This window comes from Chiloscyllium plagiosum, unplaced genomic scaffold, assembly GCF_037043375.1.
Source record: "Chiloscyllium plagiosum isolate Xiang-an unplaced genomic scaffold, Cpla_swu_hap1 HiC_scaffold_43, whole genome shotgun sequence".
NCBI lineage: Eukaryota > Metazoa > Chordata > Chondrichthyes > Orectolobiformes > Hemiscylliidae > Chiloscyllium > Chiloscyllium plagiosum.
In genome coordinates this window covers 24,712,009-24,732,961 of record NW_028270181.1, presented here as the reverse complement: position 1 = coordinate 24,732,961, position 20,953 = coordinate 24,712,009, and the positions used below count along the sequence as shown (strand labels likewise).

The 20,953-nt window shown below is 45.6% G+C and overlaps 1 protein-coding gene across 1 annotated transcript in view; it reads right to left on the bottom strand.

Annotated features, from left to right (window-relative positions):
- Positions 1-20,953, bottom strand: part of LOC148137455 (uncharacterized) — a 69,351-nt gene that overhangs the window by 46,607 nt on the left and 1,791 nt on the right. The window contains exons 2-3 of the mRNA XM_087982385.1: positions 9,301-9,498; positions 3,902-4,033 (exon numbers count right to left, since the gene is read on the bottom strand). Coding sequence (XP_087838511.1) covers positions 3,902-4,033; positions 9,301-9,498 — 330 coding nt within the window. The remainder of the gene's footprint in view (positions 1-3,901; positions 4,034-9,300; positions 9,499-20,953) is intronic.

Here is a 20,953-nt window from a genome sequence, read left to right as displayed (position 1 = left end):
TTTGAGAGATCTTAAGAGAGAATTCGGGAAGGCTGGTGATCATAGTGATCAAGTGGTCAGTTTGTGATCATGAAGTTCCAGGAACAAGAAGCAGAGATGTACAGAAAGCAAACAAGCTCTCTTTCTCCTCAGGAATGAAACCTATCCCCCCAGTACATTTACACATTCCTTAATCCTTGACACGACTTCCCAGTTTTAAGCGAATATTTAATGTCCGAATTAGATGAAGGCCATTTTATGCTGTGTGGATTCAGGTTGTCTTATTTTCCTTTATTAATAGTCCATGCCAGATTTAATAATTGTCAAAATTTCAACCATCCATCTACCAAAAAAACTGGTGTGCAGCACAATCTTGCAATCTTACTAATACATCACAATAACAGATCATTACCCAAATTACTTACTTATTGAATAATTAAGTAAAACAGGCTGCTCTGTTTTATCAAAACAAAATGACAGACAAGCCTGGGATAGGCTTGGTGGCTGTGTGTAAAATTCCTGTGTGGATTGCATGCAGCTTTGTGAGAGACCATGGAATGTCACACCCATAAGGGTATCAAGGAATTTCAAAAACACAGTATTATGGAGAGATACAAGCAAGAAAAACTTAGCCATCTCTTATGAGATACAGCCACAGACAGTTGACATAATGCGAAGGAAGAGAAAGCAATCTGGGCAAAAGATATGCCAATGGTGAGGTCCTAGGGAGTATTGCTGAACAAAGAGACCTTGGAGGGCAGGTTCATAGCTCCTTGAAAATTGAGTCGCAGGTAGATATGATAGTGAAGAAGGCATTTGGTATGCTTTCCTTTATTGGTCAGAGTATTGGGTACAGGAGTTGGGAGGTCATGTTGCAGCTGTACAGGACATTGGTTAGACTACTGTTGGAATATTGCAATTCTGGTCTCCTTCCCATCAGAAAGATGTTGTGAAACTTGAAAGGGTTCAGAAAGGGTTTACAAGGATGTTGCCAGGTTTGGAGGATTTGAGCTATAGGGAGAGGCTGAACAGGCTTGGGCTGTTTTCCCTGGAGGCTAAAGGGTGACTTTAAAGAGGTTTACAGAGGGGAATGATATAAAAGAGACCTAAGGGGCAACGTTTTCACACAGAGGGTGGAGCGTGTATGGAGTGGGCTGCCAAAGGAAGTGGTGGAGGCTGGTACAATTGCAATATTTAAGAGGCAGTTGGATGGGTATATGAATAGGAAGAGTTTGGAGGGATATGGGCCGGGTGCTTGCAGGTGGGACTAGATTGGGTTGGGATATCTGGTCGGCATGGACGGGTTGGACCGAAGGGTCTGTTGCCGTGTTGTACATTTCTATGAATCTCTATGTACTTCTCTGCCAGGAATTCATAGGAGAAGGGAATAAATGACACCCAGGTGTGTGTTTGTTTGTCTGATGTTCTCATGGTCTAGCATGTGCTATGAAGGTTACAGGTAATGAATATCTAGTTGGCACTCCTGGTGGATACCCTGTAGGCAGCAAGAAAGAGAATGGGAAGTCTCTCTGACGTCCTCTCTGATTGCTGCAAGCATGTCACCAGTCAAAAGCCACAAGTGAACAGGATTATGGACAATTTCTTTTGACTAATCAGCAGAACACAGAATCTCCAAACCAACTGCTCAGCTGGCAGAGTCGATGCCACCAGAATCACCCAACGTAGTCATGGAATGTTTCACCATCTACATGGACAAACCATATACTGATTCGTACATTTTTGATGTCATGTTTTTATTCACTTTTCATTTCCAATATGTATGTATGCTGCATTTTCGTTTTCCTTACAGGAGTGGCAAGGTTATCGGGGATAGGTGGGAACGTGGATTTGATGTTAACATCATATTGGTCATGATCTAATTAAATGATGAAGAAGTCTTGAGGGGCTGAATGGCCTACTCAAGCTCCTGATTTGTATGTTCATATGTTATTGAATCATAGAGTCAGATAGGTCTTTGACTGCATTCAGTTTACTCCATGTGATATCACAAATGGATACTACAAAGTCTATGGACCCTGACAACATTCTCGTAATAGTAGTGATGACTTGTGTTTTGGAACTAAGCACTAAATCAAAATTAAAAATCACACAACACCAGGTTATAGTCCAACAGGTTTAATTGGAAGCACTAGCTTTCGGAGCACTGCTCCTTGATCAGGTGGCTGTGGGGTACACGATTGTAAGTCACAGAATCCAACCATGCACCAAATCAGCACAGCTACAACCTTAGCATCCACCTGTCAATGTAGAAAATTGCACAAAAAGTAGAATAAGTCCAACCTGGCCAATTACTGCCACATCGGTAAAGTGATGGAAGGAACATTGTGATCAAGCTGGAATTGCAAAGGAATAACCTGCTCACTGTCTGTGTTTGGGTTCCAGCTCCTGATATCATTATAGCCATGGACCAAATGTAGACAAGAGTTGACTCCAGAGGTCAGAGGAGAATAGCTGCTCTTTACATCAAGACAGCACTTAACCAAGGACAGCATCTAAGAGCTGGAACAAAACTGGAGTCAAAGGCAATCAGGGGAAACCCTCTGCTGGATGGAGACAAGGATGGATCAAAATCCCAAAGTTTTGAACAGTGAAAGTTAACAACCACAAAAATGAACTATCTGAAATTCAGTTACTGGAGAATTCCGGTTGGTAGAATGTCAGACATCACAAAGTTTACAGTATTTCATCAGCTACAGAGCATTTTGAGATGTCCAATGATGATAAAAGTTGTTTTTGCAAGACATGATTCTCTTAAAGCCAAGTTTACATTCGGGCATTCCCCAGATGGCGCCACGTGTGGAGACATTGTACACTTTTCGCTGTACCCCTGTGCTTCTGTACTTGAGTCCCTGTGACAACAGATCTTAAATTAGATGCTGCCAGGAATTAAATTTTGCAACGTTCAATTGCCCTTCAAAAATGTTCAAATTGGTTTCGTAAAAGTTACATTTCAATGCACTTGTGCTTTTCTTCTGAATGGTACAACTCAGGGCTATTGGATATAGTCACAGTCTCTGTCACTGTCATTGCTACTGCTGGAGAGACAGTTTGAAAGGCTAAATGTGGGAATTGAGTAGACGCAGATGGAATTACAGAGATATTGCAACACTTAATAGGAAGGAAAAGAAAGAGGGGAAACATGTTGAGGCTGATCTATCAGGACTTTTATGAGGGTCAATTGGGAATAAATGTTCTACTGATGGAGGAGGAGGGAAGAGGAGACTGGGAAATAAGAGTGAGGATACAAGAGTTGAGCAAGTTGTTCTGAGGTGAAGAGTTTACGATAGCAAGAGCGGGGGGATGGTTAATGGAGTGAGGGTTGATAAGGAAGAGGATGATGGATGGCAGAGGGGTAAGAGGCATAACGGGGGTATGGTTGCGCCCTATGTATTCAGGAGAGAGAGGTAGAAAGACCGCATTTTCTGTCCAGACTTTCTTCATGAACCACTGACCCTTCATTACTCCATCACAACCCATCACTTTGCACCTGACAGGGGAGGAAAGAGAGTGACAGGCGGAATAGGAGAGAGAGAGAGATAGAATTTTTAAAAAAGCAGGATGTCAAAGACAAAAAAGAATGTACAACAGAAAGACTGGACTTCTCCAATTGATGGCGGTGAATGCCACTCAGACTTGTTCATGTGTATTGACTATCACAGGAATATCACTGTTACTGTAGCTGTCTGCATGAGGAACCTCTGCATGGTGCACAATTGCTTATGGACACTTCCAGTTTTCAATGTGGAATATGGAGGGATATGGAACGAAGGTAGAAGATCAGCCATGATCTGAAGAACTGGTGGAACACACTTGAAGGGACAAATGACCTCCTGTTGCTCTTATTTTCTATGTTCTTGGGTTTTTAATCAAGTAATTTGGTTGCACAATGCTCTTTGCTCACCTGACTTTCTGTGATAAAGCCACTCCGCAGTTTGTCATAATCCCTGAAGAACTCTGAAGTTCGGATTCCCCTCAGGAATACATTTTTTCGGAGTTTGTCAAATACCTCAAGAATCTCAGGTGACTTGGGTATCTGTAAATATTTTCCAAACTTAATCAGTTTCTGTTTTCAGTCGCTGCTGTGGTTAGCATTTCTTTGTACTCTGTTTTTACAGTAATGAATGAGGAGAAAGTGAGGACTGCAGATGCTGGAGATCAGAGTCGAGAGTATGGTGCTGGAAAAGCACAGCAGGTCAGGCAGCATCTGAGGAGCAGGAGAATTGACGTTTCATACATAAGCTCTTCATCAGATATGGGCCAAGGGGGCTCAGAGATCAATGGGAGGAGGGTGGGGATGGGGGGAATGTAGCTGAGAATGCGATAGATGGATGAAGGTGGAGGTGAAAGTGATATGTTGGAAAGGAGGATGAAGCAGATAGATGGGAAGGAAGATGGACATGTAGGACAGGTCAAGAAGGCGGTGCCGAGTTGGAAGTTGGATCTGAGATAAGGTGCGGGGAGAGGAAATGAGGAAACTAGTAAAATACACATTGATGCCGTGGAATTGGAGGGTCCCGAGGCAGATGAGGTGTTCGTCCTCCAGGCATCAGGTGGTAAGGGTTTGGCAATGGAGAAGGCCCAGGGCATGTGTGTTCTTGGGGGAGTGATAGGAGGAGTTAAAGTCTTCAACCACGAGGCAGTGGGGTTGGTTGGTGCATGTGTCCTGGAGATGTCTCTGAAGCATTCGGTAAGTAGGCATCCTGTCTCTCCAATGTAGAGGAGACTGCATTGAGAGCAAAGGATATAGTAAATAACGTGTGTGCAAGTACAGGCAAATCTCTGACAGATGTGGAAGGCTCCTTTGGGGCCTTTGACGGAGGTAAGAGGGGAGGTGTGAGCACAGGTTTTGCACTTCTTGCGATTGCAGGGGGAGGTTCTGGGAGGGGAGGGTGGGTTGATAGGGGGCATGGATGTGACAAGAGAGTCATAGAGGGAATGGTCTTTACTGAATGTGGATAGGGTCTTGGTCTACAAACAGACCAAGGTGGTGGTGGTGGTGGTGGGGTCTGTTTGTAGGTGGCAGAAATGATGGAGGATGATGCGGTGTATCCTGAGGTTGGTGGATTGGAAGGTGGGAGGTTCTGTCCTTGGTGCAGTTGGAGGTGTGGAGGTGTGGATGAGATGAGATCGACCATGCGAGAGTGGAAATTGCAGTCTTTGAAAAAGGAGGTCATCTGGTATGTTCTGTGGTGGAATTGGTCCTCCTGGGAGCAGATGCAGTGGAAGAATTGAGAATAAGGGATAGCGTTTTTACATGAGGCAAGGTGGGAGGAGGTGTAGTCCAGGTAGCTGTGTGAGTCAGAGGGTTTGTAATAGATGTCAGTGTTGAGGCACTCACTGTTAATGGAGATGGAGAGGTCCAGGAAGAGGAGGCGGTGCCTGAGATGGTCCAGGTGAACTTCAGGTCAGGGTGGAACATGTTAGTTAAGTTGATGAACTGTTCAACCTCCTCGAGGGAGCATGAAGTGGTGCTAGTACAGTCATTGATGAAGCGGAAGAAAAGGTGGGGAATGGTGCCGGTACAGCTGCAGAAGATGGATTGTTACACATACCTGATGAAAAAACAGGCATAGCTGGGGCCCATGTAGGTGCCCATGGCTACCCCTTTGGTCTGGAGGAAGTGGGAGGATCAAAAGGAGAAATTATTGAGGGTGAGGACCAGTTCAACCAAACGAATGAGAGTGTTAGTAGAAGGGTACTGATGGGGATGACAGGAGAAGAAGAAACGGAGGGTTTGGAGGCCCTTGTCATGATGGATAGATGTGTATAGGGACTGGATGTCCACGGTGAAGGTGAGGCATTGGGGGCCCGGAGGAGGTGGAGGGTGTGGGTGGTGTCCTGAACATAGGTGGAGAGTTCCTGGACTGGGGGGGAATAGGACGATGTAAAGGTATGTGGAGATGAGTTCAGTCGGGCAGGAACAGACCAAGACAATAGGTCGGTTTGAGAATTTTGGCTAGGAGATAGAACTGGGCGGTGCAGGGTTCCTGGACTATGAAGTTGGAGGCTGTGGGTGGGAGATCCCCTGAAGTGATGAGGTTCTGGGAGATGATGGTTTGGTGATGGGAGGTGAGGTCATGGTCAAGGGGGCAGTAGGAGGAGGTGTCTGTGATTTTGTGCTTGGCTTCAGCGGTGTAGAGGTTGGTGCACCAAACTACACCTGTGCCCCTGCCCCCTTGTCTGCTGGTTGGATGGTGAGGTTGGGATTGGAGCGGAGGGAATGGAGGGCTGTGCGTTGCGAGGATGAGAGATTGGAGTGGGTGAGGGGGGGTGGTCAGGTTGAGGCAGTCAATGTCCCAGTGGCAGTTGGAAATAAAGAGATTGAGGGCAGGTAACAGACCAGACAGGGTGTTAAGTGGACGGGGTGTGTTGAAGGTGGGAGAAGGCGTCCATGGAGGGTGGGCCAGAGATCTGGCGGAAAGAGTAAGCCCGGAGGCGGCGGAAGAAGTGTTCGATGTCACAACGCGTGTTGAATTTATAGGAGGAAAGGGGGATGAAGGTAAGGCCTTTGCTGAGGACTGATGGTTCATCCTCAGCGAGGGGGATGTCAAGGGGAATGATGTAACACTGCAGGGCTGGGAGCTAGGACCTGGTGTGGACTGGAGCTGGGAGTGGGGGCGGAGACTGTAACGGGAGTGAGCGTGGTGGGTTCAGCTGTGACGTCACCTACAGAGTTGCCAATCACAGGAGAGGAAGAAGTGCCGGTGGGATCCGTGGACGGGAGTGACGTAACATGTGACGGATGGACAGCAGCCACTCGTGTTGCGTTGTTTGGTGAGTGACGTCAGTGGGGCGGAAGTGGTTGCGACGGCGGAAGTAACGGATGATAACGATGAACGGAGGTTATACGAATGAAAAATGTTTTCAGTCTAAAGTCTTTTTAATTTCAAGTAATCACAGCTTTTCCTTCAACAGTGACCTGAGAAAGTATAGGAGATGGTCTTTATATTTATCTATATATTTATTAATGTAAATATTATCAAGAGCCCACAGGTTAGAACACCTGATGTGACCAAATATCAACCTGTGATACTCTGGGGGTTAAATAAAACATCACAATCTGAGCCCCTCAAAAAAAAGCAGAACACAAATATTAAAAATTAACCACCGAAATCCAAAGGTCATTTCACATTCAGCTATCCCTCGATTTGAGGATGATGTCTGGTTTTTGCAAAGTGCCTTCAGGTGACTCCCCGTCCATCCACACATTGGGGCTGGGGGGGTGAAGGGATGTGTGACGGCAGAGTTAACACAGTTGGGATGATGGACAAACACCAGTCAGGGGTCTGGGCACTGCTCACCAGGGACTGTCTGGTCAGGCTAATCAAAGGAGGGGTTCACAGTCAGTCTATGGGTGTGTCCACAGGTACAGAGGGGAATGTGCAGGGGAACAAGGTGAGGTAGGGGTTTAGGAGACTCTGGAAGCTATTCTCCAGGATTGGAGGCTACTGGTTGAAGAGAAAGTGATGGGGGTGGAGTACTGAAAATTGTAAAAGAGGGGATGTAATAAACCATGGATGGGAATAGGATCATGTTGGGGTGGGCTTCAACCACAGTCAGGAGGTCTGTTGCTTCAAAAATGTGACCACATGTGGTAGGGTCAGTTCATACACTAGGGAATAGGAGTGGATGGGGACTAGAGGAAGTGCAAAGACTGGGGTGGGAGGGAGATTTGCGGGCGACACTCACAGGAAGGGGATTTGGATTCACATGACCTCCCTGACCCATTGAGGCAGAGGCTGGAAGCCACTGACAAAAGAGCATTCGCTGTCACCTTCCATGGTTCTGGAAATCGAAAGTGAGTCATGGAGAATAAATGGCTGTGACCACACTGTGCTGCGTAAGTGCCTCGATCTGTTAGGAGGGCTATTACAGGGAAACAATATGACACACAGCCCCATGAGGACACAGACTGGCCCGGTCCCTAATCCCTAGCCATAGTAAAGCATTAGCCTCCTGTATTGTACACACCTCCACACCAAAGACATCAATGACCACCTCATTCACACCAACACCTATGGGTACAGAGGCTGGGGAAGGAATAGGGATGTTGTAAGAGGAGAGGTAATGGTGCCATTGGTACACATTGACTTCCATAAGATATCTTCTTCCTTTTCCTCTCACCATTCCTGCATGATGTCCCTGATTCTTCAGTCAGGGTAGAGGGAGCCTGCTCATCTTGGAGGCCATTGGCTGTGATAGGTCAATCCTAGGGATGTTGGCTTTTGAACAGCCATAGACACAGCCGAGACTTCTTGCTAAAGGCAAATGAATCCTCAATACTGCAACTTCCAAGGTACGGAGTCGGGGTGGAAGGCCCGGCCAACTCTGGGGTGTCCTGAGTGGAGACTTCTGAGGGATCTGTGAGCGGGGTGTCCCTGGTACTGCCCTGTCTCCTCAGGAGGAAGTAGTACCTGGAGAGCTCACCACTCCCTGACAAACCCATTTTGCTATGTCTTCCGTCTGGAGTCCAATGGCTGTGGCGATCAAGTGTAAGTGTGTATGAGGGAGCTGGACCTGGCTCTCCATGGCAACCGCCAACCTGTCCATGGAGAGAAGCAGCCAGTCACATGATTCACCACATTGATGCAGCTTCTGGGCAATGTGGACCTTTGCATCCCACATCCCTGTCTCTCCTTCATTGTCCCTGCTCCCCCTCTGCATATGTGGAGCACACCTCTGAGTGCCAACACCACTGAAGGTCATTGACCTTCTTGTGACACTGTTGGCTATCTCTCCAAATGGTGCAGATGGCACTGACCCGGGTGGCAATCTCGGACCAGGCTGCCAAAGTCTGGGGCGTGACCTCCTCTGCTAGATTTCCTTTGCACCGCTCCATTCACTCTGAGTTCCAGGTCCCTGCCAGAGAGATGCAGCACCATCTTCCCCTTTTCCTCGCTACATCGGACCTTCAACAGAGTGCCAGTGCTTCTCCGGATGCACTGCAAGATGGCATGGGTGCAAGGGATGCTGGTCTTTCAGTGGAGGGTTGTTCGGGGAAAGGCATGTGGTAAGATGGGGCTGGAATCGGATGTTTGCGATGCCGTGCGGTGGTACAGTAAATGAGGTGCATCAGGTAAAGCCCATTGTACCTTGTGGCAAGAATCCCTCAAAAGTCGCAATATGACTCACACTTATAACCAAACAAAATGCAATATGCGGCCCATGGTGACTCAAAATGTGTGGCAGCTTGATGTCAGTGCTGCTGCCCTTGGAGAGAGCTTCAGACGGTCAAACACCAAAAGAAACACCAAACTCTGAAACCAAACTTAAACCTTGATCCGGTGTCATACCACATACCTCAGGCGGCCAATAGCCGTAGGGAATGGGAGGTTTGCCAGTGTGATCAGTCTCCATGGTCTTAATCCTGTCGAGAATGTCATTATAAAAGTTGAGGTAATTGAAGAAGCCAGGTTTGTCTGGGACTGTGTAGTGAGAGCCAATTATTGACACCATCTCATCTGTCAGACCAACAGGACGTATCAAAGCACGCTTGAACTGTGGTAGAGACAGAAGAGAAAGTTCAGGTTAATCATAAATAGCTACATTATGTTAGGATCTGTTAACCCACACAGGAAGCCAGCAAGTGGTCTCACATTTATATTGGACTTCTTCACATAACAGTGACCGAGTTTCAAAAGTAATTTCATGGTCTGAGCAAATGACAATCAAATAGCATTCGTAATGCACAAGTGCCAGGGAGTGACCAACTTTAGCACAACCTCCATTTGATGTTCCACAGCATTATCATCACAGCATTAACTCGGAGCAGGAGTAGGCCATTCAGCCTCTCAAGGTGAAAGTGAGGACTGCAGATGCTGGAGATTAGAGTTGAGAGTGTGGTGCTGGAAAAGCATATTAGATCAGGCAACATCCAAGGAGCAGGAGAATCGGTGTTTCGGGCAAAAGCCCCTTCCTGATGAAAGGCGTATGCCCGAAACTTTGACTCTCCTGATGCCTCGGATGCTGCCTGACCTGCTGTGCTTTTCCAGCACCACACATTCAGCCCTTCAAGCCTGTTGCATGATGTTTGATCTCACCTTGGCCTCAACTCCACTTTCCTGCCTGCTGTCTGTAATCCTTCAACCCATAACCAATTAAAAATCTGTCTATCTCCTCCTTACATTTATTCAGTGTCCTACCACCTAGTGGCATTCTAGTGAATTCCACAGATTCACAATCAACATCTTGGGTTTTACCATTGACCAGAAGCTGAACCACCCTGTCGTCATGAATCAGAGATACAGTGAAAAACCCTCTACTCGCTCGAATGAGTGAAGCTCCCCCAAAATGCAAGAAGCTGAACACATCCAGGATTGGTTGACCAACACTTCAATCATCAGCTTAAACATTCAGTCCCTCCACCAATAACACAGTGTTTATCATCTACAAGATGCACTGCAGTGACTCATCAAGGTACTTTCAGCACCTTAAAAACCACGACCTCCACTGTCTAGAAGGGCAAGGGCAACAGATACTTGGGAAAACCACTCCCCTATAAGTTCCTTTCCAAGACATGCACCATCCTGCCTTGAAGATATATCACCCTTCCTTCACTGTCACTACATCAAACCTCTGGGATTCCCTTTCTAACTGAACTATGGGTAATCCCTACACCAGGTGGACTGCAGCGGGTCGAGGCAGTGGACAATTAGAAATGGACAACAAATGCTGCCTTTGCCAATGATACTCACAAAGATGAAGCAGAGAGTGAACCCTAGGTTAAATGAAAAGGAAAAATATTTGACAGGAATGGCAAATGGATTGGTCAAATGTTATGTGGAGAAGGCATACGCACAGAGACTGTTCAGTTGAAGCAGTCGTCTTGTCATTTCAAGTAATTTTTTTTAATGCAAAATCCAGTCAGTTCTCAGCGGTGTAAAGTTACACCCTTGCATGGATGCTCCCACATGTGAAGTGAAACAGCCTACTGCCTTGCCAGTTAAAAATCACAAATCTGAAGGCATAGGGTTATAAGAACTAAGATCAGGACTAGACAATCCAGCTCCTGTTTCACCATTTGGATACTATCGTGGTTGATCTCATCGCGGTCTCAAATAGATTTTCTTGCCCACTCTCCACAAACCTTCAACTCTCTGCTAATTAAAATCTGTCTCTCTCCTCCTTAAATATATTCAGTGTCCCGGTATCCACTGTACTCTGTGATAGTGAATTCCAACTACTCACCACCCTTTGAGAGAAGTAATTTCTCCTCATGTTTTAAGTATGCTACCCCTTATCCTAAATCTATGATCTCTCGTTCGAGATTGTCCCACAAGGGGAAACGTCTACATCTACTTTGTCAATCCCTTCAGCATCTTATAAACAAATAACCTCAATTATTCCAATAAGCCAAGTGGATAATCGATCGTTCGGATAATCGATCTGATCGTAAACAAGCGGTAATTTACGAGTGCCGGTTATCCGAGTATTTAATCTATCGTAAACAAGAGGTAATTTGAGTGCCAGTTATTGAACACTTCTCGGTTACCTGGCAATGTACTGTATCTCAATTAGATCTCCTCATTGTTCTAAATTCTAGTTAGAGTGGCCTAAACTGCTCCATCTCTCCACATAAAATAAGCTTTTCATCTTTGAAATTAACGTAGAATTACTCTAGTGAACTCTCTAAACATTGATACATCTCTGCTTCCATGGGATATTGGGCAAACTAGATGTAAATACAAATAATACACATGCATGCAATGGTTACAACAGAGCAGCCACTTCATACTCTATGTAATGTACTATGTAACAGAGCTGGACAAAACATGAAACACATAAAATCACTCACCTATAAATGCACACAGTCAGCGCAAGAAGTAAAATAACTTGCATCAAACAGTCGCAAAGTAATGCAACCAAAGCTCCAAAGTAAAATTAGGCCTGGACCAAAGGAGTGAATTCATTTTCTCTCCATTTCCCTCCTTCACCCCTGTTCATCTGTAACTGATGCTTAGCGTTGAATTTGGGCAGATACCACTCTGTTTCTAATGCGTGTGGAGTCCAAAACTCACTTTAGTTTCCCAACTTGAGATAACTTAACGATGAAAATTCACGAGCAGAAACACATTACACAAAGAGTCTAAACTCTGTAATAATGTGAGAAAGTAGCAGGAAATCATGCTATATTCCAACAATTGGCAGTGAATCACTGTGCATTTTATAGGTTGGCATGGCATCAAGTTGTATGGAATTGTTATGTGTAATTACCTTACTGAATAACTATATATTTTCACCATAGAATTAATTGTAAATATATCGGTGTGTGTGATATGGAATTTCGAAGTCTTGGATGACAGACATAATAAAAACAAACAACCCTCAGAGAGTTCACTTTAAAACAAGCAGAAGGTTTTGCCATTGAGTGTGTTATCATCTCGTTACATGAGACAAACAAATTTCACAGCCTTCATCTTCACAAAGAACCAAAAGCCCCAAGTCTTTTCCAAATGAAGTCACCCACCTCTACTGATGGTTACTTTCCTTCCGGGGAATTCCCTGAGAACCTTAGAAATGATCCAGCACAGGAGGGGGCCATTTGGCCCATCTTCTTCATGCCGACCCCAAAGATGCCCTTTCTAATCCCATCCTCCTGCACGTGGCCCATAGCCCTACAGCTTAAAATCTGTCTCTCTCCTTACAGCACGTAAGGTGCAGGTCCAGGTAATTTTTAAAACAGTTTAGGATCTCTGCCTCCACCATCAACTCAGGCAGTGCATTCCAGACACCGTCTGTGTCAAAATGTTTGTCCTCATGTCTCTCTAATCCATCTGGCATTTGGCTTGAATCCATGAACCCTTTTTTTTTCTATAAACTGGGTGTATTTGCAGTAACATGCTTATTTTTGGAGGAACATGTCTGCTGTGTGCCCCCAAGAATCTCACTTTTCAGTACCCTCTACTCAGTCATAGAATCGGAGAATCCCTACAGTGTGGAAGCAGGCCATTCGGCCCATTGAGTCCACACTAACCCTCTGAAGAGCATCCCACCCAGATCCGCCCTCCCCCCTCTCCTTGTAACCCTGCATTTCCCTGGCCAATCCGCCTAACCAGCACATCTTTGGATTGTGGGAGGAAACCCAAGCAGACATGGGGAAAATGTAAGAACTCCACCCAGACAGTCATTGAGGGTGGAATCAAACCCAGGTCCTTGGCACTGTGAGGCAGCAGTGCTAACCACTGAGTGGTAGTTGTAATAACAGCCTGACAGAACAGGAGTACCATACTACTCTTCTGCAATAATCATCAGTAAACCTCCCAAGTGAGGGAATGGGTGGGTGGGTGAGTGAGTGTGACTGAGTGGGTAAATTGGTGAGTAAATGCATATTTGAAAGGATAGGTGTGGGTGAATGTGTGGGCGCACCAGTCAGATGGAATTGGACGCTTTGCCTCCTTCTTTTGGCAGCCTGGGAGAGGAGGTAAACCCAGATTGAAAGATAACCTATTTTTGCGTAAACTCCACTGAGTTGAGAGTGTGCCCCAGCCCCAGGGGCAAACCAAGATCAGTTTAATTAAATCCAACTCCTTCGCTCAGCCCCAGTCCCCACCCTTTTCCCTGGTGATCAAGTGTATTGACTTAGTTGGTTTTGTCTTAAGCTCTACTTCTTAATCAAAAAGGCAAGGCAAAGTGAGATAACAGCACAGAGGCCAGTATCCTGTCACCAAGTCATTCTTTATTGACATGTGTGCTGTACACCAGCCAGCTCAAAGCCAATTCCTGGACTGAGGAGACCACCTGAATCTCCTGTTTTTTTTAATTTAAAATGAGGTGGGTAGATATTTGAAGTATTGCAGGGTTGAGGGCTATGGTGAGTTGGCATGAAAGTTGAAATAACTCCAGAGGGGCTGATATCCTGTCACCAAATCACCCTTTATTCACACGTGGAGTGTCCTTGACACTGACCTAGCTCCCCCACTTCCAGCTCTCAGAGTGAACTGGATGTCTCTGAATCTCCTGGGTTTTTTTGAGGATGTTGATGTTTATATAATGTTCACAGTTTGCATCCACATCTCCCCTGTCCTCAGCACGAGTTAAGCAAGGCTGAATTGACAGAGATGCCAAGCTGAAAGATTATAATTTTATTGGGTGTGAATGCTGAACCCCTGGGTGTTGATCAAGCAACCTGACCAGATCCCCAGCTATTTACAAAGGTCCTCAGCTGCTGTCAAATTACCTCACACATCGAGCTGTTGGGGGTGTCGCAGGTGACCGAGCTGTCATTGAGACAGTCCAGCCTCAGCTCCATTTGAGCAGCCCCAGAACCCCATTCACAAGATATTCTCTGAAAGTTTATATTACTCTCTCTCTCTACATATATATTTATATAATTAAACCTGGATGAAAAATTAAGGATTATGTAAATAAATAAAGAATTATGAATCTCCTGTTTATATGTCAGCCAGGACTCCCTGATTGGCCCAAGTTAACAACTCCAATTAGGGAACTCCTAGTCAATGAGATCCACCTGACTACAATTCCAATCACTACTAAAGGTTTAATCAGTTAGCTCTGCTGCTTGACACTTCTGCGATAAAATGTAATCAGTTCTTTTTACTAGTCACTGAAAGGAGGCACTGATGATATCACTGGACAAATAATCCCGACAGATGTTCTGGAGTTAGAGATTTGAATCCCACCATGACAGATGGTGAAATTTGAACTCAATAAAAACCTAACCTAGTGGGGAGCACTGTACTGAAAACCCATCTTGTTCACTAATGTTCTTTTGGGAAGGAAATCTACCATCTAAGGAAAAACAAAAGGTGTGAACACAAGTAAATAATAATTTTAGTTTTCCTTTCAGTGTTTAGAATTTCCACGATGCACTTTTCAATACAACATCATTAGAAGTAGATATTGTCAGTTGACTATTGGTATGATCCTTCTACCTGGAAGAATTAATTATTACTTGGAGCAAAATATAATTTGTTCCCCTTGCTTTGTTCTCGACATTTGCCTACATGTGACTCCAGACCCACATCAATATGGGATGGCTTTTAATTGCCCTCTGGGTAATTAGGGATGGTCTATAAATGCTGACCTCAGCAGCAATGCCCACAATCACAAACAAATGTTTAAAATAATAATTCATTGCTTTGGGATTTTGTTACTGAAATTCATGTTTACGGCTGCGGGAAACTCTAACTTTCTGAAATTTGCTCACTGGCTCCCCCATGTGGGAGGAAAATCGAAATGTAGTTCCTCCAATGCAAAACATTGGACAACCCAACCCTCGAGATTGAGATCCCACCTTCAATAGCACACACAGTGGAAAATGCAGACAACATCAGGCTCTATGGGTGTGGAGAAAAAACACCCTAAGATGTTTGAGCAGAAAGCAGGCCATTCAGCCCTTCAAATCTGTTTGTCATTCAATCATGGCTGCTATGTTTCTCAACCCATTCTCCCACTTTCTCCCTGCAACCCTTGATCCCCTTGATTCTCAAGAACCTAACTATCTCAGTCTTAAATATGCTCAATGGTGGGGGAATCCAAGATGGCGGCGATCTAACAGTTCTGCCTGGCTGGGCTCTGCACCATAAGCCAAGTAAAGTGGTGCTCCCACCCTCCCCTTACTAGCCATTTCTGAAAAGATTCATCAGAAACAAGCCCCCCTAACCTTTAAGTGTTGATTTTAATGTTTACAGAAGGAAAAGATGACAAAAGGAAAGGGATTGCGAGGACTGCAGGGCACTCCCCTGCAGCAATGGACACACCTGCCGCCATAGCGCTGACTCCCACGGAGGTGCCTTTGATCTCACTGGAGCAGCAGAACCTAGTCTTGGAGTTGGTGAAATTCCGAGAGAAGATCGACGCAGCGCTGGAGGAGTCTTGCACCGGACTGGAACCAATCTCTGCCATGCCAGAAAAGCATGGGCAGGAGATCCATCTAACGTCTTAATCAACACATGGGCAAGGTCGAACAGAGAACTGTAGCGGCAGAGACCTCGGTGAGGCGGATCCAGGCGCTGGAAAGTCAGGTGCGGTCCTTAATCGACCAGATGGACAACCTCGAAAATCGAGGTTGAAGAAAGAACGTACATATACTCGGGCTGCCAGAAGCAAAGAAGGTGAGCACCTGGTCAGCTTCCTGGAGCAATGGCTCCCACAGCTCCTGACACTGGGAGTCAAGTCAGGCTAAGTGTGAATGGAGCAGGCCCATCAGATCATGGTGCGTAGGCCCGGGCTGGGTCAGCACCCCTGCCCTGTCCTAGCGCAATTCCAGTGCAATAAAGAGAAACAAATGGTTATGGAAGCCTCCAGAATGCTGGGGAAAGACTCATAGGCCCTAACTTACAAGGGATCGAAAATTATGTTTTTTTCAAGACTTTTCTAGGGCTGTGATTAGAAAAGGGAAATCATATGATGAAGTAAGAAAGAGGCTGAGAGACCTGAACATCCAATATGCAGTAAGGTACCGAGGTGTGTTGTGCTTTGGCCATGGAGAGTCCGTGTATAACTTTGACTCAGCAGAGAAGGCAAAGGATTTTTTGGATTCTTTAAAACAGACTGGCTGGGTTAAATATTATGGACAATAGTGTATCCTTTACTCTCTCAGTTGTTTATTTTATATACCTGACTCTGTTTTGAGAATGAGTGGGGTTGGGGATGTTTTCTTATCTCACTTTTCCTTTCTTGTGCTTTTGTTTTGCTTATTCCTGTTTATCCCTTTGTTAGTTCTTGGCTTGGGGTGGTCAAACAGGGTTGACGCATGAAGTGGGGGGATGAGGTTGGACTGGAAGCCCACTTTTAGCTTACACGTGTTTTATTTGTTTTTGTATTGCTTGGGTTTGGGGCATGGCTCCAGCCGAAAGGAGCTATGGTGGTATTAGGAAGTAGGATGAGTGCTCCCTATGGGCAAGGCGGGGGATGTCTCCAGCTGCTGGGTTTTTGTTTAGTTTAGTTCGAGTTTCTGTTTTCTTAGTGTTTGTAGTGGGATTTTCTAGACTTCATTAATCCTATTTTGTCTCCACTCGGCACACCAGACTGGGCCTCTTCCTCTTGGGTGGGCATGGGCCACTTTCGATTGTTATGGCTAGTTGTTTGTTTAGATGTTGCACCTGGAACATAAGGGGGAGTCACTCACCAGTCAAAAGAAAGAAAGTGCTGTCAAATCTCAGAAGGGCGAGGGTTGATTTTGCTTTGCCACAGGAAACACACTTGAATGATAACGAGCATTTAAAGCTACAGCAGGGAAGGTTTGACAAGGTGTTCTTTTCATCTTTCAATTATAAAAATAGAGGAATGGCTATATTAATATGGAATAACCTTCCATTCCAGTCAAAGACCAAATTATGATAAACGTGGATGGTTTGTTATCCTCAAAGTCTTAATACATGGGGAGGAGTGTGGCATCTTGAATGTCTACTGCCCCCCTGCAAACTCACTCAAATTTTTAATTGATGCACTTTCTAGTTTGATGGCTCTTGGGGAGTACCATACAATTATAGGGGGGAGACTTTAATCGTCTCATAGATCCTGAGGTGGATTTGTTGCCAAGGGGTCTCTCAGGCACCTCCCCGCAACCCAAGCAGTTGGTGGACATGTGTGGGGAGTCGGGGCTGGTAGATGTGTGGAGGTGTCTTCACCCTAAAGGTGGGGATTTTACCTTTCACTTCAACCCGCACAAGTGCCACACATAGATAAGTTCTTTGTTCTGTTGATCTTTCTGGATTCGATATTATCCTGCAGAATTGGGAATATAGCCATTTCGGACAATGCGGCAGTGTATGTGGAGGTTAAGGTCAGGGGTAATGGTACAGGTACACAGCACTGATGCATGGATCCATTTCTGTTGAAAGACAGCAAGGTTATTGAGCACTTCACCAGGGAGTTTAAGACTTCCTGGGACATTAACTCAGGTACGGCCAGTAATCCGTTGGTGCTCTGGGAGGCCACCAAGGCTTATTTAATGGGTTATAATTATTTCATACTCAGCGACCAGGAAGAGACACAGGGGAGAGCAGCAGTATATACTTGAGGCCTGGCTGGAGGCAGCCGAGGAGGCGTACTATGACAGGCCGTCTTGTGAGTATTTTGCAGCGGGTTACGGTTCTCTGGGCTGCTCTGAACTCTGTACTCACTCAGGCAGAGAAGAGAGAAGTCTCCTTCGCAAAGCAAAGATTATTTGAGTACGGTGATAAGCCAGGTAGATACTTGGCATATTTGGCCAGGATGAAGAGTGCCCCACAATCGATCCTCTCCATTAGGGAGGGTAGTGATACTCTCACCCATGACTCCATAAAGATCAACGTAACATTCAGGAAATTCTATGCAGAGTTATACCGGGTGGAGGGATATGAGGATGGGCTGGCAATGATGGGATCCTTTTTTGAGAACTTGGCCTCCTTTCTGAACACAAGAGAGTCGAGATGCAGCAAGGCAGCTCCAAAGTGGCAAAGCACCTGGCCTGGGTGGGTTCCCGAGCAAGTTCTACAAGGAGTTTATCAATATGTTGGCTGAGCCAATGTCGGGTATGTATAATCATTCATACAGTCAGGACTGCCTTCCGTCGACTCTTAGGGAAGCCAATATCTCTTTTATTCTTAAGAGAGGGAAAGATCCTGAGGACTGTGCCTCGTACAGACCTATCTCGCAGCTGAACGTAGATTTTAAAATTCTGTCTAAAATGCTAGTGTTGAGATTGGAGAAAGTACTGCGTTCTATAGTAAAGGAGGACCAGACAGGTTTTATTAAGAGTCACAGTTCTTTCAATAACATTAGAAGAGTGTTAAACATAGTACAGGCGTGCCAGCAGAGACCAATCCCGGGCTTGGTGGTCTCCTTAGATAAGAAAAGGCATTTGACCGGGTGGAGTGCCCGTATCTCTTTTATGCCTTGGAACTTTGGGGTGGGGGGGGGGTTAGTTGGTGGTGGGGGGAGGGGGGTGGGAAGTGGTGGAGGGGGTGGAAGTGTGGGCTTTGCCACGTGGGTGGCAGTGTTATATCACAATCCCATTGGGGTGTCTTTACGAACGGGATAAAACTTTGTATTAGGAGAGGCAGCCGATAAGGGTGCCCTCTCTTGCCGGTGCTATTCACTTTTGTGATTGAACCACTGGCGGAGGCTGTTCGGAGAGGACTCTATAATAGCTGCCCCAGAAGTGGGAATAGGAGAGTGTACAATCGCTCTCTATGCTGATGATGTTCTTCTCATTTGAGCTAACCTGACAAAGTCTGTGCCCCATCTAATACAAAAGATTAATTTGTTTGGTATGTTTTTGGGGTATAAAATTAATTTTATGGAATGGGAGGCCATGCCCGTGGGGGCCCTTTTGGGAGTACCTGGCCTGGAAGATGGAACATGATTTCCTTTCAGATGGTCACAAAAACAGTTCCTGTACCTGGGCATTTTTATCACCTCTGCTCTTCACCAACTGTGCAGAACCAATTTTGTACAGTTGTTTGAGAAGATAAAACAAGACCTTCAGCAATTGGAAGGGTTACTGATATCATGGTTAGGTCGAATAGCTCTGATTAAAATGAATGTTCTTCCTCGCCTACTATACCCTTTGGGAATGTTGCCGTTATTGTTGCCTAGATAAGTGCTGCGGAGGCTTAATGGGTTGGCTTGGGTCATTCATCTGGCACCGTAGGCATCCTCTTATTAAATTTGCTAAGTTGCAACTTCCACAGGGACTGGGAGGAGTAGATCTCTCAGACTTTAAACGATACCAAGTAAGCTCCTTATTGTCCTATGTGAGTGATTGGGCGTGTAAGGACCCGAGATCAATATGGCTTGACATTGAGGCCTCCCAGGCAAAATGTCCCCTCCTCAATTTACTATTTGTGGATAAGATGAAAACTGTTGCTGAGTACTGTAGAAGTCTGATTGTTATAAACACGGTCAAAGCATGGAGAATGATGCAGGAAAGTGAGGATAATTTACATAAGACCTGCCCATTCACCCCCTTAGTAGGAACACCAGGATTCAGGCCAGGATCAATGGATTCTGCCTCTAAAATGTGGGAAGCCAGGGGAGTCTCCTGTCTGTGAGATCTATTTGAAGGACATGTCTTTTGGCCAGTTGAGTCATAAATATGAGTTATCCAGTAGGGACCTGTTCTGTTATTTCCAGATCTGGGACTACGTACAGGTAAGGACCACGCTCTTGTCTTGGCCCTATAAGTCCGACATGGGGAGAAGAGTGCTTCGGTGTGCGGGCACTTTTTCGGTCAGTATCCTCTACCATCTACAGAGAGGGGGTATGCTGGAAGATATGCAAATACTTTATGGAGTCTGGAATCAGGAATTGGGAACAGAAATCTCGTTGGAAGTATGGGTGGATATCTGGGAGAATGTGAAAAAAATTTTGATTTGCAATAAAGCGCAGGCTGTGCAACTAAAAATTCTCCACAAGGTCCATTTGGCCCCAGAACGACTAGCAAAATTTAAGAAAGGAGCATCCCCAAGATGTTCTAAATGCAAAACAGACACTGGTACTCTCACATACTGATTATGGTTGTGTCATAAGATCTGTAGGTATTGGGGTGCCATACCGAATGTGTTGGAGAGGATCTTGGGAACGCAAGTTAAGGCGGATCTGGTATCCCTCCTTCTGGGACTGCTGAACCTGCCTTCACTAGATGAGAATGGGAAGAAGTTACTGAACATTTTCACGTGCAAGGAAGAACATTCTGATGAGCTGGATCTCGGAAAACCCCCTAGTCTTATGGAATGGCTTAGGTTAGTGATGGAGTATGGCTCCCTGGACTTTTTAACAAATGTGGTGCACCAGAAAACAAGGCTATTCTTTAAGAAGTGGCGGCCCTCCTTGAGCCACATAGACAGGGACTTATCGACCACACTGATTAGGGCCTTTGTATAGTCACAAAGGCCGCCAGATTTGGTGACCCGGGGGCCCCAAGGGTGGGAAGCCTGAATAAATGAATAAATAGGCATATTAGCTGATCCTCCCATTGGTGGAGCCTTGGTGGGCGAGCGTCGAGAGA